Genomic DNA, 18,625 nt, shown 5'->3' with positions numbered 1-18,625 from the left:
GGGGCACGAACCCGTGTCCCCTGCATTGGCAGGTGGACTCCCAACCACCGTGCCACCAGGGAAGCCCCCGAGGTGTCCTCTTTACGTAAGTATTTCCTGGGTTATGTATCTCACTTACAGGCAAAGTAAGTTCTGAATTGAACAGTTGTGCACCAAGTCTTATGGTCACCTTGAAGAGAAGAATAATATCAGCAATGACTCATGGGTGTGATATTGTCTAGAAGCCAGAGGGATTCCTGGCCTGTCCCCGTTCTTCTCTGCCAGGGAGTTTGTGGTTCTCAGTTGGCTGTGATGAGTGTATAACTTGTTTGAGACTCCTCTCTCTCCTTCCTTTTACTCCCTTCACTCAGAGCATGATGGGAGCCTGCATTTTCATTTCAGACTGATGGATTTCTGAAGGACAACAACAATGCTGCCCAGCGCCTCTTGGATGGGATGAACTTCATGGCTCAGTCGGTGTCTGAGCTTAGCCTTGGGCCCACCAAGGCTGTGACATCCTGGCTGACAGACCAGATCGCCCCTGCCTACTGGAGGCCCAACTCCCAGATCCTGGTATGGTGTGGCAGGATGCCCTGCATCCCTGGCACGGCCCATTCTGCTTGTGCTGCTTTGCCCTGTCCTAAGCTTGCTCTGTGAGGGAGGCTCTGAATTTCTCTCTCGGATTAGCTCTCAGAGTGTTGGAAAGGGTGGGGTATGTTGAGGCAGCCAACGTCCTCTTTGCCCACTGATTTCCCTTTGTTATTTTGCAAGTATTTTCCTTGCGGTGGATTTTAGTTTCTTTCCCTGCAAGGGCCAGTTATTATTGGTCAGATGTCTGAGGTCATACATATAGAATCTGGAGGAAAAGGGGCCTTTAGAGGTCATTTAGGGTCATCCTCAGCTTGAGACATAAACCTCATGGCACCTACAGCAAGGGAGCACCCAGCTTTGGCCCAAGCACTTATGACAGGAAACCCATTCCTCATCAGCTTCCCAGAGGCTCTTTTGAGAAGCCGTGAAAGCAGTGAATCCTCATTGCTCTCTTAGCTGGAATTGGTGTAGTCCCTTCTGGAACCCTGTGACTCAGCCAGATGGATTTGGTACCTTTCCAGGCACTTCTTGGAAGAAAATGTTAATCACAGCTGTGCTTCAGTAGGGGCATTTTCACGTGGCTGGAGATCTTAGGTCCCGTCCTTTGGGATCATCGGGGTCCTGCCATTCCCAGATGGTCCTGGGCATCTCCCCCGGGTTGACTTTCTCAGCTGAGCAGACATGAATGTTACCTGCCTCTCTGTTTTGGGCTTGGAACAGAGCTGCAACAAGTGCGCTACATCCTTTAAAGATAACGACACCAAGCATCACTGCCGGGCCTGTGGGGAGGGCTTCTGTGACAGCTGTTCATCCAAGACCCGGCCAGTGCCAGAGCGGGGCTGGGGCCCTGCGCCCGTGCGGGTGTGTGACAACTGCTATGAAGCCAGGAATTCCCAGTTAGGTAACGTGGGGCCTGGGAACTGTAAGGGTGGAGGGGAAACCTCTCTCCTTGGCACTGGGTGTTGGGAACGGGACTCCCACCTGCCTAACCCTGTTCCTCACCACATCACTCTTCTGAGAGTAGTTGCTCCCCGGTCTTGCCCAGTCATCCTCTAAGCTCTTTGTTAACAGGGTCCTGGGGTGCTCTTCCTTATGGGGCTGGGGGGAGGGGGCGTGTTAAACCTGTCCTGTGTTTACCGCAGGCTTTAGACTGAGTCTTCTCCCTGGAGGAGGTTCTAGGTCATGCTCCTTGAACCCTTCTGGCTCACTGTAAAGGAAGGTTATAAAATAGCCCCAGAGGGTTGAGGTAAAGGACTAACAGATCTCACCGGCTGCAGTGTTGGTGCCCACAGCCCAGACCCTTGCCATCCTTGCAGGACAGCACAGTGGTACCCTGGGAAAAGCATCCAGAATGCTCTGCTCTTGCCCCTGAGTTTTCCATTTGGGAAATGACTAAGAGATAACAGCTTTTCCTTCATCATTGTCTGCAGATGTTACTGAGGCACAGGCAGACGATGAAGGCGGGACGCTGATTGCTCGGAAGGTGGGCGAGGCCGTGCAGAACACTTTGGGAGCCGTGGTGACAGCCATTGACATACCACTAGGTGGGCCTGGCAGTGCCTCTCTTGGGTGCAGTGTACGTGGGATGAGGGCTTTCTTAGTGCCTTGGGCTGTCGTTTTGTCAAAAGTCTTACTGACCTAGATTGAGTTGGGCAGCAAGGAGGTGACTGAAAATTTACATTTGCTTTTGCTGAATACCTTGGTGGTTTCATGTTTATTCTTGGAGGCCATCCTCTTATATCATTTATTGCTGCATAACAAACTACCTGAAAATGTAAAGGCTTAAAACAACCCGCATTTTATCATGTCTCACAGGACGGGCAATTATTTTGCTCCAAGTGGCATTGACTAGAATTACTGCTTGATTTTCCAGTTTGGTAGCTGGACTGGTCTCGAGGGGCCAAGCCAACCTCACTTACATGCTGGGTAGCCTGGCAGGGATGCCGCAAAGGCTGGGCTCAGGGGAACTCCCCCCGTCATTCCCCACATTCTCCAGGCCTCTCCACGTGGTTTCTCCAGTGGTAGTGGGCTTCTTACATGGTGGCTCAGGACTCTCAGAGACAGCCCTGGGCCTAGAAACTAGCTCTTCTACTACATTCTGCTGTAGTCACAGAGCCTGCCTAGATTTGAGGGAGGGGGCAGGTTATCAGAGAATTTGTGGCTGTCTTTAATCCACCACACCAGCCAAGCTGTTATTAAGGTTTAAGACAGCCACTCACCTCTGGTTAACCAGGATGGGAAGAGGGGGAGGAAGGGAAGCGCCGCCAGCGTGTGGAGGGCTTAGGCAGGGCTGGCCGGGCCTGGGGTATTTAAGCCCATTGGAGGGGAGAGACCGAGGGTTCCTGGGTGTGTGTGATGAAAAGTGCTTGGATCAGATTTAATCACTGTGGCTCACAGAATGAGCTGATGATGAGTTTTTGACTTAAGGGTGTGGGAATAGATGGATTTGTCGAGGCTTGATGCTCAGGTTGCATCTGCTCTCAGGGGTAACTGGGAGAGGCAGGGGCTGCCCTTGGCACAGAGTCCACCAACTGTGCTCACAGGCGCTCACCTGCTGAGCACTCACTGGCCATTGGGTCCCAGTGCATCAGACACAATATTTCTTGTAATCCTGTAACCACTTTTGAAGGTGTGTTGTTAAAGAAGGGTAAACTAAGGCCCTGAGAATTTAAGGAACTTCTTAATCCCACAGCTACTAACTGACTCAGGCTCAGTGGAACTGGGATGAAGGTATGTCCTGACTCCAAAGCCCAAACTTCTTTATTGTTACTCCATTGGTTCTTAACTCAGCCCCACTTTAGGCTCACTTGGAGAGCTTAAAAGATACACAGATGTCAGCGCCTAGGTCCCAGCCCCAGAGATCCTGACCTGGGTGGTAGGCGGTGAAGGAGACCGGGGTGGAAGGGGGTGATCTGTGTGCAGTTAGACCGAGAGCCAGTGAAGTGTCTGCGGATGGCTTCTTGCCTCTTGGGACTCGGGGTGATGGGAGCCACGAGTGCCGCCTGCCATGGTTCCTTCCGTGATGCAGGTCTGGTGAAGGATGCGGCCAGGCCGGCGTACTGGGTACCAGACCATGAGATCCTGCACTGCCACAACTGCCGGAAGGAGTTCAGCGTCAAGCTTTCCAAGCACCACTGCCGGGCCTGCGGACAGGGCTTCTGTGACGAGTGTTCCCATGACCGCCGGGCTGTCCCCTCTCGAGGCTGGGACCATCCTGTCCGAGTCTGCTTTAACTGCAATAAAAAGGCTGGTGGCCTTTATTGCCAGTCCCCAAAATTGAAGAATAAAACCCATATGATCATCTCAATAGATGCAGAAAAAACTTTTGACAAAATCTCCCATGACCGCCGGGCTGTCCCCTCTCGAGGCTGGGACCATCCTGTCCGAGTCTGCTTTAACTGCAATAAAAAGCCTGGTGACCTTTAACCCCAGCTCCCTCTCCGAGTCCTTCACAATTCCTTAGGTTCTCAGGGCTAGAAATGAAATCTCGCTGAGGTAGGCCCTCCTCCTGGTCACCTGTTGTGGTATGTGTCCTCTCTGCTCATCCTGAGGCCACCTTCCCACGGTGGGGGGTAGGACAGATGGCGAGCCAGGGTGAGCCTGGTGGCAGGCCTGAAGGCACGAACCCCTCAGGGCAGGGGACCGAGCAGCTTATAGCGAAGGGGAACGAACCTGAATCTCACACACACACACATACACACACACACACATACACACACACACACACACACTATATACATATGAACACACACACTATATACATATGAAAGGAATGCTGCTGGCTGTGAAGACCTGCAGTCTGTCCCCAGCACAGAATCAGGTGGCAGTGGCAGCAGGTCTTCCCCACAAAACCGAGCCATGTCCAAGGCCACTGCATTGCTAGGCACCTTTTGCTGCTTCTCTCCGAGCCTTCGAAGCCTTCATGCCCCTCAGTTGCCGGGGCAAGTGAGCTTCCCGGGTACTTCTCATTTGGGATAGCCTGTGGAGATCTCCCTCGGCCCTCCAGAGTCGGATCCCAATTCCTTGCCTAGGCCTGTTGTGGTCAGACCACCCAGCTTAGCATGCAGGTCACGGATGGGTGGCAGGTGGGGGGTATGGTCCTCAGACCTCAGAAGTCCAAGTGCAGGTGACACGATGGCCCTCATACAGGGGGAACACGGAAGGAGATAGGCCTTCCCCAGCAGTGTTTCCTGCTTGTTGATGCTTCCGTCTATGCGACCACTTGGCTTTCCCTGCCCAGAAATAGAGCACCTGCTTCCCTCCCCTACCAACCCCCTTGAGCCCACCATCTACTGAGTGTTGCACTAGGGTTTTTGCTTGTTTTGAAGTGTCTTAATTCTTTATTCCCAGACACACGACCCCTCTAGCTATTGGAGGGGTGATCATGAGAAATCTTCCAGGGAAACAGAGCACAGAATGGACTGTTAGTGGGTTTTTTTTAAAGTATATATAAATATTTCAACAGACCATTAAGAATGAAAAAATTCTCTTTCCAGTCCTGGCAAGAGAAGTCAGATGAACTTTGTTTCTCAAGAGCTGGGACATCCATTTCTATCGTGACTGGAAAGAGACTGTTGTGCTGAAATCCTGTCATCATGGTGGATTTTATCGTCAGTGGCCAAAAATGAATTAAAAGTGACATAGTTCTTGACTGAACTGGTGGGCGGGCCGAGCTTCACGGAGGTGCGTGGCGGTCATTCTTGGCGTGAGTGTTACTGTGATGTGAGCCCTGGAATGTGTTGGTCCCTCTCAGACCTGCTTCCTTACTGCCTCCTATGGCCTATGACCGAGGCCCTGCTCTAGTACTGTGTATTATTAAATTCGCCGTTATAAAGTAATCTTCCTGCGGAACATGGACTGTGCTGCTTCTTTCCTTTAACTTTATCCGTATACCTGCCTCTTTCTAGTTGATAAGAAAGTAGCTGGTGGCTTTTAGAGCAGAAGCCAAGTGAGAGGTATATTTTACCTGTAAATACCTCAGTTTATTCCCCGGCAAATCCTCTATCACAGAAGAGAGTAGGTGTTACTAGTGACCTATGGAAACACTGGGAAAAGACTTTTCTCCCTCTGTATCTGTCGCTCTTTGTTCCTCTGCCCCGCCTTGCTTTGTCTGTTCAGCTCCTGTTGAACAACCGCTATCCACCGTCTACTGTTCTGTCATTCAGGGGCACCCCTGAGCGTGGGAGTCTGCTGGACCACATAGGGAGGATGCAGACAAGTCTCCCGAACTCTCTTCCTTACACTAATCAGACCGGTAGGGGAAAGGAAGGTAACCCAGTGTCAAAATAACCCAAGGTTCTCTTTTTCTTGCCCTACATACCCAGGGTTCATCTTTTTCTTTTCCTTTTTTAAAAAAATTATTTTTGGCTGCGTTGGGTCTTTGTTGCTGCTCACGGGCTTTCTCTACTTGCGGCGAGCGGGGGCTACTCTTCGTTGCGGTACACAGGCTTCTCATTGCGGAGCACGGGCTCTAGGCGTGCGGGCTTCAGTAGTTGTGGCACACGGGCGCAGTAGCTGTGGCTCATGGGCTGTAGAGTACAGGCTTAGTAGTTGTGGCACATGGGTTTAGTTGCTCCGCAGCATGTGGGATCTTCCCGGACCAGGGCTTGAACCCGTGTCCCCTGCGTTGGCAGGTGGATTCTTAACCACTGCACCACAAGGGAAGTCCCGGAAAATTATCTTAAGGAGAACTTAAACTTCCAGAGGAAAAGTAAAAATTCCATTCCCTCCAACACATGGTGCCTAATAGATTTCTTGAGCAGGAGACCCCGTTGGCTCTGCTACTTATTAGCAGGAGACCTTGGACAAATTGCTTTATTCTCAGTTTTTTTCTTTGGTATATAGGAGTGACCTTCACGTGCTTCGTAGGGTTCTAAGAATTAAAAGAGAATAATGCTGGCAAAAATTGTTCATTCAACATACTAAGTGTCTAGATGTGGCAAGTGCTGGGGAAACTAAGCTTCCTCGAGGTTTCTGTGAAGCTGAGACTCAGCAGATGAAAGGAGTGGAGGACAGCTTGAGCCGAGGCCCAGATGACGGAGGGACTTGTAACGTGTATCCTGAGAGCACCAGGTGGGAGGTGGAGAAGGGGCAACAGGGTGAGGCACATGTGATCAAATCTCAAGATGCCGCACATTTTATTCCGAGGTACAAGAAGGCGTTGAGTGCAGGGATCTTCGGGAAGGGCATTCCCGTGGCAGTGGCCATGTGGTGGGTGGCCTGGAGAGGCAGACTTACTTCTTAAAGGAGTGGGCCCAGGGAATTCCCTGGAGGTCCACTGGTTAGGACTCTGCTTTCACTGGCAACGGCCCAGGTTCAATCCCTGGTTGGGGAACTAAGATCCCACAGGCAGCGTGGCGCGGCCGAAGAAAATAAAAACAAAAGGAAAGGTTTTACTAACTACATGAATGGAGAAAAGGAAGAAGAAACTGAGTTTAGCCTGCAGTTGTTTTCAGAGGTGGCTACATGGAAGATTTAGACCAGGGCAGATCGAGGGCTGACAGGTAAGTGGGGCTAACTTGGTCTCTGGGTGCCCTTGTTGGGGGACACACCGAGTGTTGATCTGTGGACATTTCTGGTAACCAGTTTGTGCCACTGTTCTCATCTGTTTAGAAGGCTACAAGCAAGCAAACAGCAAAGGGTTTACTGGAGCTCAGTGCTGCTGCCACCACTCCCTGCTCATTCGCTACCTTTCACTGTCACCTGGGGAATGGTGCAATGCCCTAACAGACCTGCAAGTGAAAAATGCTTCCAGACTGTGTAACATACTAATCTTTGGGACACTAAAAAGCAAACATACCAAAATGCTTAATCAGCTTCTCAGTTGAGTTTAACCACTTCTCATATACTCTAGACCAGGGATCCCCAACCCCCGGGCCGCAGACCCATATTGGTCGGTGGCCTGTTTGGAACTGGGCTGCACAGCAGGAGGCGACCGAAGCTTCATCTGCTGTTGTTCCCCCGCCCTGCCCCCCACCCTGGTCCGTGGAAAAACTCTTCCGCAAAACCGGTCCCTGGTGCCAAAAAGGTTGGGGACCGTTGCTCTAGACCAAATGTTAGGAGCAGTGACTGCTCACTAAAGATAAAGAACAGATTTTGAAGATGTCCCCCACCTCCTTTTTTTAAAAGCCTAAGGGAAACATAAAACTAATTCTTTGACAACTGTATTTACCTAGCAAGAAATCTGGGCTATGGCACAGCTGATGAGTTAGGAAGGTCTATGGGGATAGAGCCCCACACGTCAGAACTCACCAGGTATCCTGAGTAGTCAGTTGTCTCCACTGTCTATGAGAGATCAAAGTTGGACTGAATAGCCACAGGTCCATTGAAATAGTACAGAATAGTGGCAAAGGCTCTTCACCAGAGGTGTAATACCAGTGACTCTAAAGAGCAGATCATGTAATGAACAAACTAGTATGTTGTGAGAACTTTCAACTTTAGGGGCAAAAGTACAAGTGATATTAGGGTCATGGCTCAGCACTTACGCTTTTTTGTGCTCTTGGGGAGGGGCATGTCACCAAAATTAATCCAAAAGACCCTGCTGTGACTGCAGTCACCAGGACCCTTCAATCACACAGCTATTTCCTGGGACCTATGTGCAGGTCGGTATGCCAAGGCTGTAAAGATACAGGGGCGATGTCTCAAAGATTAAACAAACACCTAAGAAATTTGGTAACTGGCAAGCTTCTTAGTCTTTGATGAGTGCCAGAAAAATTCATTTACTTAGCAATTAAATATGAAATGTTAGTACTGCATGTTTACACTTGCACCACGCCACTTTGTGATTTCTCCTTAGCACTAGCTGTGTGTGATACACAAGTATTGCCAGCAAATGGAGAAGTATGGAAAGTAGAGAACGTGATCTCTTCTGGTTCCAAGTCCCAGCTCTCCACTTAACAGGTCTGCATTCTGAGGCAAGTCATTCAATTTCTCTGTGCCCAGAAAATGATGCTAATAATTTTTATATTATTACTACTGTCCTACCTCCTTCATATGTTGTTTTAAGGATCAAGTCAGCTACAATGGAGGAAAGTTATTTATAAAACCTAAGGCACTAAAAATATTTGTTGTAACATATTGCTCATCCACCAGATGACCAATCTGATACTCTCATGTTTTTTGGATTTCTCTCTCTGTACATTAAGTTGTAGTAGGGTTCTGGCAGGACACAGATGCGTAACACTCAAGGGGGTAACCGAAGAGAGTTTAATTGGTGAAGCATCCTGGGCTAGCAACAGTGAGATGCAATTATCAGCTGTAGGCCTGAAGGGACAAATGGAGAGAAGTTACTGGAATCCAGAGAGCTGTGTTCCAGCAGAAGCTGTAGACTTGGGTAGAGGAACACAGCCACAGCCCACCACACCCCAGCAGAAGGGGAGCCAGGGAACTAACAATCGCTCAATCTTCTGCCCTCTGCTTTCCTGCCGCTACATCCCATAGGCTGAACCCACCCTGGGCCAGGGAGCCTGCCGAGGTAGTCCATAGCTTCTTGGGGCCCAGGAGCAAGTGGAAGCTTTCCAGCAAAGCCATTAAAACTGGTCTCAGTTTCTTCCTCACACAGGGTTTGAGCATATGTTACTGTAGTTGGTTTGATGCTACGGCAGCCAAGCATCATGATCTTCTAAACCATTAACAGAAGCAACATGCCATGTTCTGGTTCTTTCTACTTTCTAGTTTATTGTTTGGTAAAAAGGCTCTTTGTATTAACACGTTGTATAAACATCTCACAAACTGCTTCTCCTAGATTACAAAAAGTCAAAGCCAATTTTCTTTGAGATGGGGCCCTTGATTCTGACATTCAAGTCACCATGATAGAAACAGGAGCTGCTGTACCTAACATTCTGGAAGGTACTTCAACATATGCATGCTAAGGCCTGTCTAGCATCTAAAAGGATCCACCTTTCCTTACAATGCCTATACATGGTAATGAATGAGAATCCCAGAGATCTGACACTGGTTATCGAGTGAGTTTGAGAAGGCTAGTTTAATGATTCCCAACTCAGCCGTAAAATCTCTAGAGACTCAGAGAAATGACTCCCCCTTCTCTCCAGCTGGCTTTCTCAAGTATAGATGCATGTCTTTCTGGGACCCAGGCACTGACTGTCAACAGTCTCACCCAGTCTCATCATTAGGCTTCTCGAAAGGGCTTTTGGTGAAAGCAGCAGCTTTAGTTGTCAATCTTCAGCCCTTAGAAAAAGTTTTTTGTTTTAAAAAAAAAAAAAAAGGTAGAGGAACTATTCTAAGGAATTTAACAAGAAAAGGAAATAGGTACCTTTTATGAAAAGGACTTTTAAGCTTCTTGAACCCACAACTTAACTGAAATAACTTAACTGAAGTGTCTCCACATAAAATATAGCACCTTTTCCCCAGCAGCTGGATGGATGGGATACGCATACACAAGAGCATCCATTTGAAATGCCCTCACTGAAAATGGCAATTGTGGCAAAAATATGGCTACCTATGCTCCCCTGAGTCACATCCACGTCCCTCCAGGCTGCAACCTGCAGAATTAGCTGTAGGAGAAGCAGTAAAGGTCCTGCCGGATGGCCATGAGCAGCCCTGGCGCTCCCCGGAAGCCCCCAAGCCGAGAAGAGAAGGCCACACTGGGAATGTCGGCCTTGGAAGTGGGGTGTGGGGAGGGTATGGTTCTGAGCAGCTGGGCATCATGGAGGCTCCAGATTCTCGTGTAGCAGTCCTGGCCCACTAAGAAAGAGGGAAGACACGCAGCAAATTAGTGAGAGAATGCAGAGAGCCTGTGTACCTGTGGCCCTGGCTTCTATGATTCCTAAGGGCTAAAGGTGATTTCACTTGAGCCAAACAAACTCACAAATGGAAATTATTTCTACTGATAAGATGTCCCTTTTGAAAATTAAAGTTACAGGACTTCCCTGGTGGTGCAGTGGTTAAGAATCCACCTGCCAATGCAGGGGACACGGGTTCAAGCCCTGGTCCAGGAAGATCCCACATGCCATGGAGCAGCTAAGCCCATGCGCCACAACTACTGAGCCTGCTACAACTACTGAAGCCCGCGCGCCTAGAGCCCGTGCTCCGCAACAACAGAAGCCACCGCAATGAGAAGCCCACACGCCGCAATGAAGAGTAGCCCCCGCTCACCGCAACAAGAGAAAGCCCGTGCACAGCAACGAAGACCCAACGCAGCCATAAATAAATAAATGAATGAATGAATGAATGAATAAGAAAAAGAAAATTAAAGTTACAGGTCGCCCTGGTGCTCTAGAACCACTGACTGCAGGTGTTCAAAGTGACAAGATGCACTGGCTGGCTGTGACACCCTGGGGTGTTCACGGGGCATCTTGGTTATCAGGTGGCCCATTCTGCTTTTCTTGGTGACAAGGGCTATTCAAGAAGGAGCCCAGGCCACCTGTTCTCGATGACATGCAGCTGATTTCCTTTTTATGAGAGAGTAACCAGGAAGATCTCATAACTTCATGACATTCTGGGGACAAATCAGGTGACAACTCTCCCAGAGCATTTTCTGGTTTAATGGTTCAGTTCATAAGACTTCATAGTCTTTCAGGGTTCATAATTGAGAGGAATCTGACACCTGACACCACTGGTTATAGCAGCTCAGATAGGCAATATGTGCTACTGGAGATCTTTAGGGGGAGAAGGGCAGACCTTAGGCGTCACGGATTTTAGTGTGCTTTTGACCATCTGAGTTGACTCTATGACCTTAGGTGTGGTTCATTCAGGTTGTACAATTCAAGGATTACTGCAGCCAGCCCACTCCCCACATCTGCCTCTCAACAAGGCTCGTATCTTTTCTACTGTCCAGAACACAGAAACTCTCTGGAGATGAAAATTTGTGGAAAACAGACTTAAGGAAGCTAATTGCTGGTGGTGGTGACAGTAGTAAATAAGTCTAAGAAAGTTCTAGCAAAGTGATCCTTCTTAGCCACAGAAAGTTTCATAGCAAATAAATACTTTCCGTAGGAATATTAGAACATTTGACATCTGTGAAGACTGGAAACATATTCCTTAATGCCAAGGGCCTACTATTTCGTTTGTCAAACTTCCAAATCATATAATCTGTGATCAACTTAACTCATTTCAAGGGGGTTTGGTGCTAGAAAGCCCTGCTTCTATTCTACAAATCATGGGTTCAAGCAGTGGTGTTAAAGGAACCAGGTTCCTTTACAATGACCTCCATCTCTTTTCTTAGCATCCTCTGGTGGAAACGGGAGCACAAAGAACAGGGAAACCAAGCTTTTCAGGACAGCTGCACGATGGGATTGAGGGTCACACTGAATGCTGACCTGGTGAACAGGCTTAAACTCCACACCCAGGTCTCCTAAGCCACTGTTTTATTGCTCCTCACTCACCTGTAACTGAAGTGACATTTGCCCAGTCACATGGGGATACAGGGCTATCCACCTGTTGAGTGTTTAAACTGTTGCTTATTAATGTCCAACTCTACACCCCATCTTAACTCCCTGACCCCAACTGTCCAAAATCCCCTTTATTCAGTTTTGTTTTAGAGTAATTTCTCCCTTATCTGCTTAAGTTGCTGGCACTCCTAAGGGACGGTGTTTGATGGGATGGATCTCCTCCTCCCCAGGTACCTGCCACCACGATTCCTTCTTCCTCATGCACGTGCAGGGGCAGGTGGGCATACTCGTTCACGTGCCCTTCGTACTGCCTAATACACTTAGTGGTCCTCAGGTCCCACAGCTTGATCTGTGGGAAGAAGCCCAAGGGGCGGTTAGGGAGGGTCCAACAGGTACACTGGTGAAGCCCAGGCACGAAGCCAGAGAGGGCGAGGTGGTCTCCAAAGACCTCTTCAAGTTAGAAAATATGTCTCAAACCCCCGAGCCACAGAGTCCATCAAAAGCACCATGACCAGTTTCACCAATCTGTTTAGACCAGATTGGGCTCCCAGCGGGCAGCACGGCAGCTGCCCTGCACAACTCACAACTCACCTGGTCTCCAGATGCCTTTCCCCTGCCGCTGTCTGACGTCAGGGTCTCTCCTGCAGAGCCCCTCCCCCCACCCAGAGCCAGCTCCAGCGGCTGGAGAAAGTCAGTGGTACCCGTACCGTTCCAGCCATGTCAGATGCCATCAGGCATTGCTCTTCTTGCAGGATTTGCACAGAGGTAACTGCCGAGTCGTGGAACAGGCGGGTGGCTTTCCAGCCCTTGCCCTGATTTGGACAACGCAGATCAATGGCAAAGATTTCGCCAGAACGACAGCCATTAAACAGCAAAGGAGCCTGCGGAAAGGGGGCCTGCTCAGTACCTCCCTCCCAAGGCTGGGAGGGGTGTGCCCTCCAGAATACACCCCTGCCTCCCCTCCCCTATCCCAGCCCCTAGAGGTCAGAGGTATGCATGGAGCAGGTTGGTTAGGGTTTGAGCCTCAGTGGAGATGGAAGGGTTCCTTATCAAAGGGTCAAGAACTGGACACCATGTGTCCCTCCAGTGTCCCCCTGCTGGCTGCAACTGGCCCCTAAGGCCTCACCCTGAACCCCTCCCTGTGAAGTGAGAACTGGACACCATGTGTCCCTCCAGTGTCCCCCCTGCTGGCTGCAACTGGCCCCTAAGGCCTCACCCTGAACCCCTCCCTGTGAAGTGAGGGTGTGCCCTCACTCCTCCCAGGTCGTTAGTGAGAAGCTGGGTGATGAGAGTGGAGTAAGAGAGATTAGAAATCCAGGTAAGGCATGGGGTCCCAAACTGAGTGGGAAGATGACTGAAGAAACCTGAATAATGAAGTCTGTGCTTATTGCCCAAAGCAGGTTGGCACATCTTCCACACTTTTAAAGAAAGGTGGCATTTTCTACAGGTCAAGTCTTTGAAACATAGTAGTGACTAGAATTTTGATTTTTAAATTTATAAAATGTGTAACTTGACAGCTGCAGATAAAACTGTTATGAATTGGGACATACTTAATTTATACATTAAAACATTTTACTGTCCTGCTGGCTAATCCAAGTACTTAAGAATTGCTAACGATTCGTAAGTTGTTTAAAGGCAGCTGAGCCACGCCCTTCTGGATCAGCCAAATTTCATTCAGCGCTGACTTATTCACCAAGTAACCTGTTAATCACTTCTGGTGCCCTCATTCTCCCTGTAAAAGAGGGAGGAGGACTAGATTCCACACAGGGGAATCCCATTCCAATCCAGCAAAATGTCCACTCTTGGGAAACTTTGTTATCAGGCCCTTCCCAATCCAACCAACCATAATAGCAAACTGCTGGGCCAAGACGTCACTGCTGGTCCCAAATGACTGCCGGTGTCCCGTCACCACGCTGGTCACCAGGACTCGCCGAGACAAGCCTGACAGAGACGGAGATGGGCGGACAGTGTCACTCGAGGTCTGGGGAGAGGGACTGTGGACAGGGGTTTAGAGTCTGTGAAATCCTTTACCCTGGGCACCTGGGGAGGCAGCCATAGCTCACCTGTACTAAAGCAGTTATTTGCCTGGATGTTCAGGGACCACGCACAGGACCAGGCCCCGGGGATCCGGAAACTGCAGAGCATGCCAGGCCGGTCTCCTGCTGAGGGGACAACAGTAGTGTTAGAAAGACTAAACAGCTATCAGGGAGGCAGTATGGTGTCAGATAGGAGGGCTTCAATTCCCGCTATGTGGTCTCAAACTTTTTTCAAAAATAATTTCTTTAAATTGATAAAACATAAAGGGTACAAATCATAGTATACACTTTAATGTATACTATGTAAAGTACAGCTATGTAACCACTACCCAGGTTAAGAAATAGAACATTCTAGTACCCTGGTACCCTTCCTGTCCCCTCCCAATTACTACCCTCCTCACTCCCCCTTAAAGGGAACCACTATCCTGACTTCTCACACCATCTCTTCGTTTTGTAAGGGAAATTCCGAACCTCTTTTTGCCTCGGTCTCCTCATCTGTAAAATGGTGATAATATATACTCCCACCTCATAAGCTTGCCGTATGATGAAATGCCAGGCACCAGGGTAAGTGCGCGTTAAATCATTTAATCCTCCATGTAACCTGAGGGGGCAGGTGTTTACTTTAGAGAGTTTAAGTGATCTGTTCAAACTGGTAAGGGGCACAGCTGGGATTCGCGCCAGGTCTGCCTGAAGCCTGCACTCTTAGAGGCCTGATCCTTCTCTAATTGATCCTAATTCTCTGAAAGACTGAAAACTTAATATCCAGAATGCTGCCAGGCAGATGGACTGCCTTCAGCCAAACAGAATGTAAGTATCCCTGACAGAACCTGCCATACAGTAAGAGCTTAACAGATGCTCTCTGGGCGATCTGTATAGGCAGCCCCAATAAATATTTTCATCTCTTATACTGGTTACACACACTTTTAACTGTTCCGGCTGCTGAAATGACCCAAAAAGGGGATAAGTGAAGATGCACGTGCTTCTAGTACAAATCCTGGGTCAGGTTTAAGAAATCCTCCCAGGTGCTCTGCAGACTGTCCCCACCCTGCGAGCTCCAACTTGGGCTCACCAGCCCGTGGTTCCCACCCCTCCTGTCCAAGCCATCACCACGGAGCTTATGCTGCTGTTGGCTGCAGCTCCCGGGAGGCAGAGGACAAAGATGTCCCTTAGCACCTCCTTATCCAAAGGAAAAGGACCCCTTGTACCTGGATGACTACTGACAAACAATGACGTTGGGAGCAGGGTGGCACAGCCTGGAGTCTCTGCAATTCCCATGAGGCACAGCCTGGAAAAGCCGTTAAGGACAGCCAAGTACAAGCTCCTCTGGGAGGAGAATGGGCTGCTGTACCCTTCAAAAAGGTATAATAATACCCACCATCCACATTTAACATGTTTACATTTTCCATATTCTGTTTCAGATTTTTTAAAAGGAAGAAAATGTCACAGATACAGTTAAAGGCCCCCTTTTAACTCTCCTCCACCCAGAGAGAATCGCTATTCTAAAACTGGTCTGAGTTCTAGGCCTTAATATTTCCACTACACAACATTTGTCCATGAACAATATAAAGAACACATTTATGTGTTTGATTTTAAAACGCACGTAAATGGCATCACACAGAATCTTCTATAACAGCTCAATCTGCATTGTCTCCTAGATGCAACTGTATTCATGTTTGTAACTCCAGTTCATCTGTTTTCACCGCAGAGCATTCCTTTGTTATGAAGAGACCACAATTTATTTATCCAGTCTCCTGCTGATGGGCACTGAGATGGTTTTCACTTTTTTTTCCCCCTCTGCTGCTGAAATGAGCCTCTCTTCCTATCCTCATCTCCCACTCCCAGGTATGGGAGGCTTCTCTAAGACAGTTTCTTACATCTGTGGTTAAGAATTTCATTTTTCACCACAGTGTGCTTTATACACACAAATATTTGAAACAAGTTTCATAAAATATTTACCCTTACTAAATATGAAACTGATATTTTCTAACCTATTTCATTAAAAAAAAAAAAAGCTGCTCAATAAGTTGATTTCCTGGGCCACAGTTTATAGGATAGGTCATGACTCACAGTTTGAAAACACTGCTATACCTAGAGTGGAACTGGGGGGTTGTAAAGTACATGCATCTCCAACTTGAAGTGGCTGTATCGTTTACTTCTACCAGCATCTCCCCCCATTCTCCACCTAGGCCAAAACTTGGCACTATCAGACCTTAAAAATCGTGTTTATCTGAATGGGCATAAAATATCTCCTTTTAATTTGCATTTCTCTGAACTACATCTGATTATAGTTATTTGGGTTTCCCTTACTGTGAACTGCCTCTTTATATCCTTTGCCTGCTTTTCTATCAGACTGTCTTCTGATTGATTTGATTCCTTTCCCTTTCCCTTCAGAGCTTCAAGAGGAGCCTGTGTTTATCCCCACTTCCTTGCCTTTCTTTTACTCTTCAACCCACTGAAATCCAGGTCAGACCCTCACCTTTCCAGTGAAATGTTCTCCCCAAGATCTCCAGTGAGCTCCTAATACTAAATCTGATGAAGGATTTCCAGTCCTACCCCGGGCCATGCAGCACAATTTCTACCTATACACTCCTCCTTGGCCTCCACAACCACTCTCCTGGCGTTCCATCCTTGGACTCTCTCCTATCACCAAGATTCCCTGGCCTAGGTCCTAAGCCTCTTAAACTCGTGTCTCTCCTCCACTCCTGCTCATCAGTTCACACCCTCTCCACCACCGTCTTTAGTCTTGCAACAGCCTTCCATCCGAGGTCTCACCCTCACCAACCTACCACCTTCACTGCTATATGAGAAATGAATCCATGACTACAGTCCTCCAGGGGCATCCCACAGCCCCAAGGATTTGGTTTTTTGCAAGGCGCTACCTAGCCAGAGATGTCACCGATACCAAACCACTTACTGCTGCCAAATGTGCCAAGCTCTCTTCTCACTCTTCTAATGGGAGCTCCGTGCCCTCCTTCCCATGTGGGAACCACCTCCAGGAAGGCCACCCAATCCCTGCACCCTACAATTCCCCAATGACATCACTGAAAGACTGACCACCTGCTGAGGTGCCCAGCTCCAGCACCTTGCACAGGGATTCTAGATGCCCAGTAGATGCTGGTGGAATGAACACACACACCTCACTGAAAAATGTACATCTTTGCCAAGCAATCAGGCAACAATCTTGACCATCTGAATGTGTGATGTGTGGGTATCGTGTTGCCTTGGGTGGTAAGCCCCATGTTAAATATCTCTAGTATAGAGGCTGCTGAAACTATAAATGAGAACACTATCTGGGCAGCTCAATTCCTTCTGAGATAAATCTCTTTTCCTTCTACGTTTGTAGGGCAAGGATGTGGGGAGAAAGTCCTTACCCATGTGCACTTACCCATGTTACTATGGCTGAAACCCAGGTTACACTCAATCTTTGTATGGCACTTACAGGGCCAGTATCATAGAGCTAATCCTTTAAAAGGCCACAGGTCAATGAAGAACCTGGTAAGTGTAGAAAAAGTTCAGTCTAACCTCCCACCACTCTTTGGGGAAAAGCGCAGAGTGCAGGTCTGAACCATGTGTCATTTCTGTAAAGGAAGCAAGTTTAAGACCTTCAGCAGAAGCATCAGGTGCACAAAAGCCTGAAGATTACCTGAAATGACCACCAGAGGGCAAGCCGCTGATCAAACCACAATAGACCACACTCATTTCTTGTACTGTGCTTTCCTTTGCTGCCCCTCGCAGATAGGTTTTTTTTTCTTCAAATTGAAGATATGTGGCAACCTGGTGTTGAACAAGTCCACTGGTGCTATTTTCCCAGTGGCATTTGCTCATTTTGTGTCTTTGTGTCACATTTTGGTAATTCTCACAATATTTCAAACTTTTTCATTACTATTTTGTTAATGGTGATCTGTGATCAGTGATCTTTGATGTTACTATTGCAAAAAGATTATGACTTGTTGAAGGCTCAGATGATTAGCATTTTTTAGCAACAAAATATTTTTAAGTTAAGGTATGTACATTGTTTTTCAAACATAATGCTACTGCACACTTAACAGACTACAGTATAGTGTAAACGTAACTTTTCTATCTACATCTGTACGTATCTCTGAGGTATGCCTATATATGGATTTTTTTTTTTTTTTTTGCGGTACGCGGGCCTCTCACTGCTGTGGCCTCTCCCTTTGCAAAGCACAGGCTCCGGACGCGCAGGCTCAGCGGCCATGGCTCACGGGCCCAGCCGCTCCGCGGCATGTGGGATCTTCCCGGACCGGGGCACGAACCCGTGTCCCATGCATCGGCAGGCAGACTCTCAACCACTGCGCCACCAGGGAAGCCCATATATATGGATTTTTATCCTCACAAAGAGAAGCATGGATAAACGCCATATTGTCTGAAGATCAGAAATGAGAGCGAGGTTCTTGTTTTCTCTCTTTTAAGGCTTGATCTCTTCTGCCCTCTGATAAGATCAAGACAGTAACAGGTGGTCCCATCACCCCACAAACCCCACCAAATGAAAGCCACATAAAACTTTCAATTTACGGAACACACACAGTTTTGTGTTTGTCTTACATAAAAGTTATAATCAGATCTCTAATGTGCTTTGGGCTTTAAAACCCTTTGAGGGACTTCCCTGGTGGTCCAGTGGTTAAGACTCCATGCTCTCAATGCAGGGGACCT

At 48.2% G+C, this 18,625-nt stretch overlaps 2 protein-coding genes across 7 annotated transcripts in view; one reads left to right on the top strand and one right to left on the bottom strand.

Moving 5' to 3' along the window:
- ZFYVE1 (zinc finger FYVE-type containing 1) overlaps window positions 1-3,989 on the top strand; it is a 49,571-nt gene extending 45,582 nt beyond the window's left edge. Inside the window, exons 9-13 of the mRNA XM_055088498.1 lie at window positions 382-552; window positions 1,291-1,471; window positions 2,001-2,114; window positions 3,599-3,937; window positions 3,982-3,989. Coding sequence (XP_054944473.1) covers window positions 382-552; window positions 1,291-1,471; window positions 2,001-2,114; window positions 3,599-3,937; window positions 3,982-3,989 — 813 coding nt within the window. The remainder of the gene's footprint in view (window positions 1-381; window positions 553-1,290; window positions 1,472-2,000; window positions 2,115-3,598; window positions 3,938-3,981) is intronic.
- Window positions 3,990-8,276: 4,287 nt separating this feature from the next.
- Window positions 8,277-18,617, bottom strand: DCAF4 (DDB1 and CUL4 associated factor 4). Of its 6 annotated transcripts, XR_008618700.1 has the most exons (7): window positions 15,160-15,661; window positions 13,982-14,080; window positions 13,762-13,859; window positions 12,626-12,799; window positions 12,153-12,267; window positions 10,028-10,272; window positions 8,766-8,832 (listed from the first exon to the last, which is right to left on the bottom strand). XR_008618700.1 is itself a non-coding variant. In XM_055088576.1 (6 exons), the coding sequence occupies exons 2-6, from the start codon at window positions 14,061-14,063 to the stop codon at window positions 8,616-8,618; spliced, it is 816 nt and encodes a 271-aa protein (XP_054944551.1). In that variant the 5' UTR covers window positions 14,064-14,080; window positions 17,598-18,617; the 3' UTR covers window positions 8,277-8,615. The 6 variants fall into 6 exon arrangements, 5 of the variants coding, with proteins under 5 accessions (XP_054944551.1, XP_054944552.1, XP_054944549.1 ...); XM_055088576.1 differs by lacking the exons at window positions 12,153-12,267; window positions 15,160-15,661 and adding an exon at window positions 17,598-18,617 and having other exon boundaries at window positions 8,277-8,832; XM_055088577.1 differs by lacking the exons at window positions 12,153-12,267; window positions 15,160-15,661 and adding an exon at window positions 17,598-18,617 and having other exon boundaries at window positions 8,277-8,832; window positions 13,982-14,077.
- Between the last annotated feature and the right edge of the window lie 8 nt (window positions 18,618-18,625).

The sequence above is a fragment of the Physeter macrocephalus genome, chromosome 11 (genome assembly GCF_002837175.3).
Source record: "Physeter macrocephalus isolate SW-GA chromosome 11, ASM283717v5, whole genome shotgun sequence".
NCBI classification, from domain to species: Eukaryota; Metazoa; Chordata; class Mammalia; order Artiodactyla; family Physeteridae; genus Physeter; species Physeter macrocephalus.
This window is presented reverse-complemented; position numbering and strand designations above follow the sequence as displayed.

Bases quoted from the DNA above. Each gene is read 5' to 3' on its own strand.
- DCAF4 (XM_055088574.1), bottom strand. From the start codon at position 15,229: ATGGGAATTGCAGAGACTCCAGGCTGTGCCACCCTGCTCCCAACGTCA. The intron at 14,081-15,159 runs GTACAAGGGGTC...TTGTCCCCTCAG, and splicing joins GTTTGTCAGTAGTCATCCAG to CAGGAGACCGGCCTGGCATG. The intron at 10,273-12,625 runs GTACGGGTACCA...CCTCTTTCTTAG, and splicing joins CATCTGACATGGCTGGAACG to TGGGCCAGGACTGCTACACG.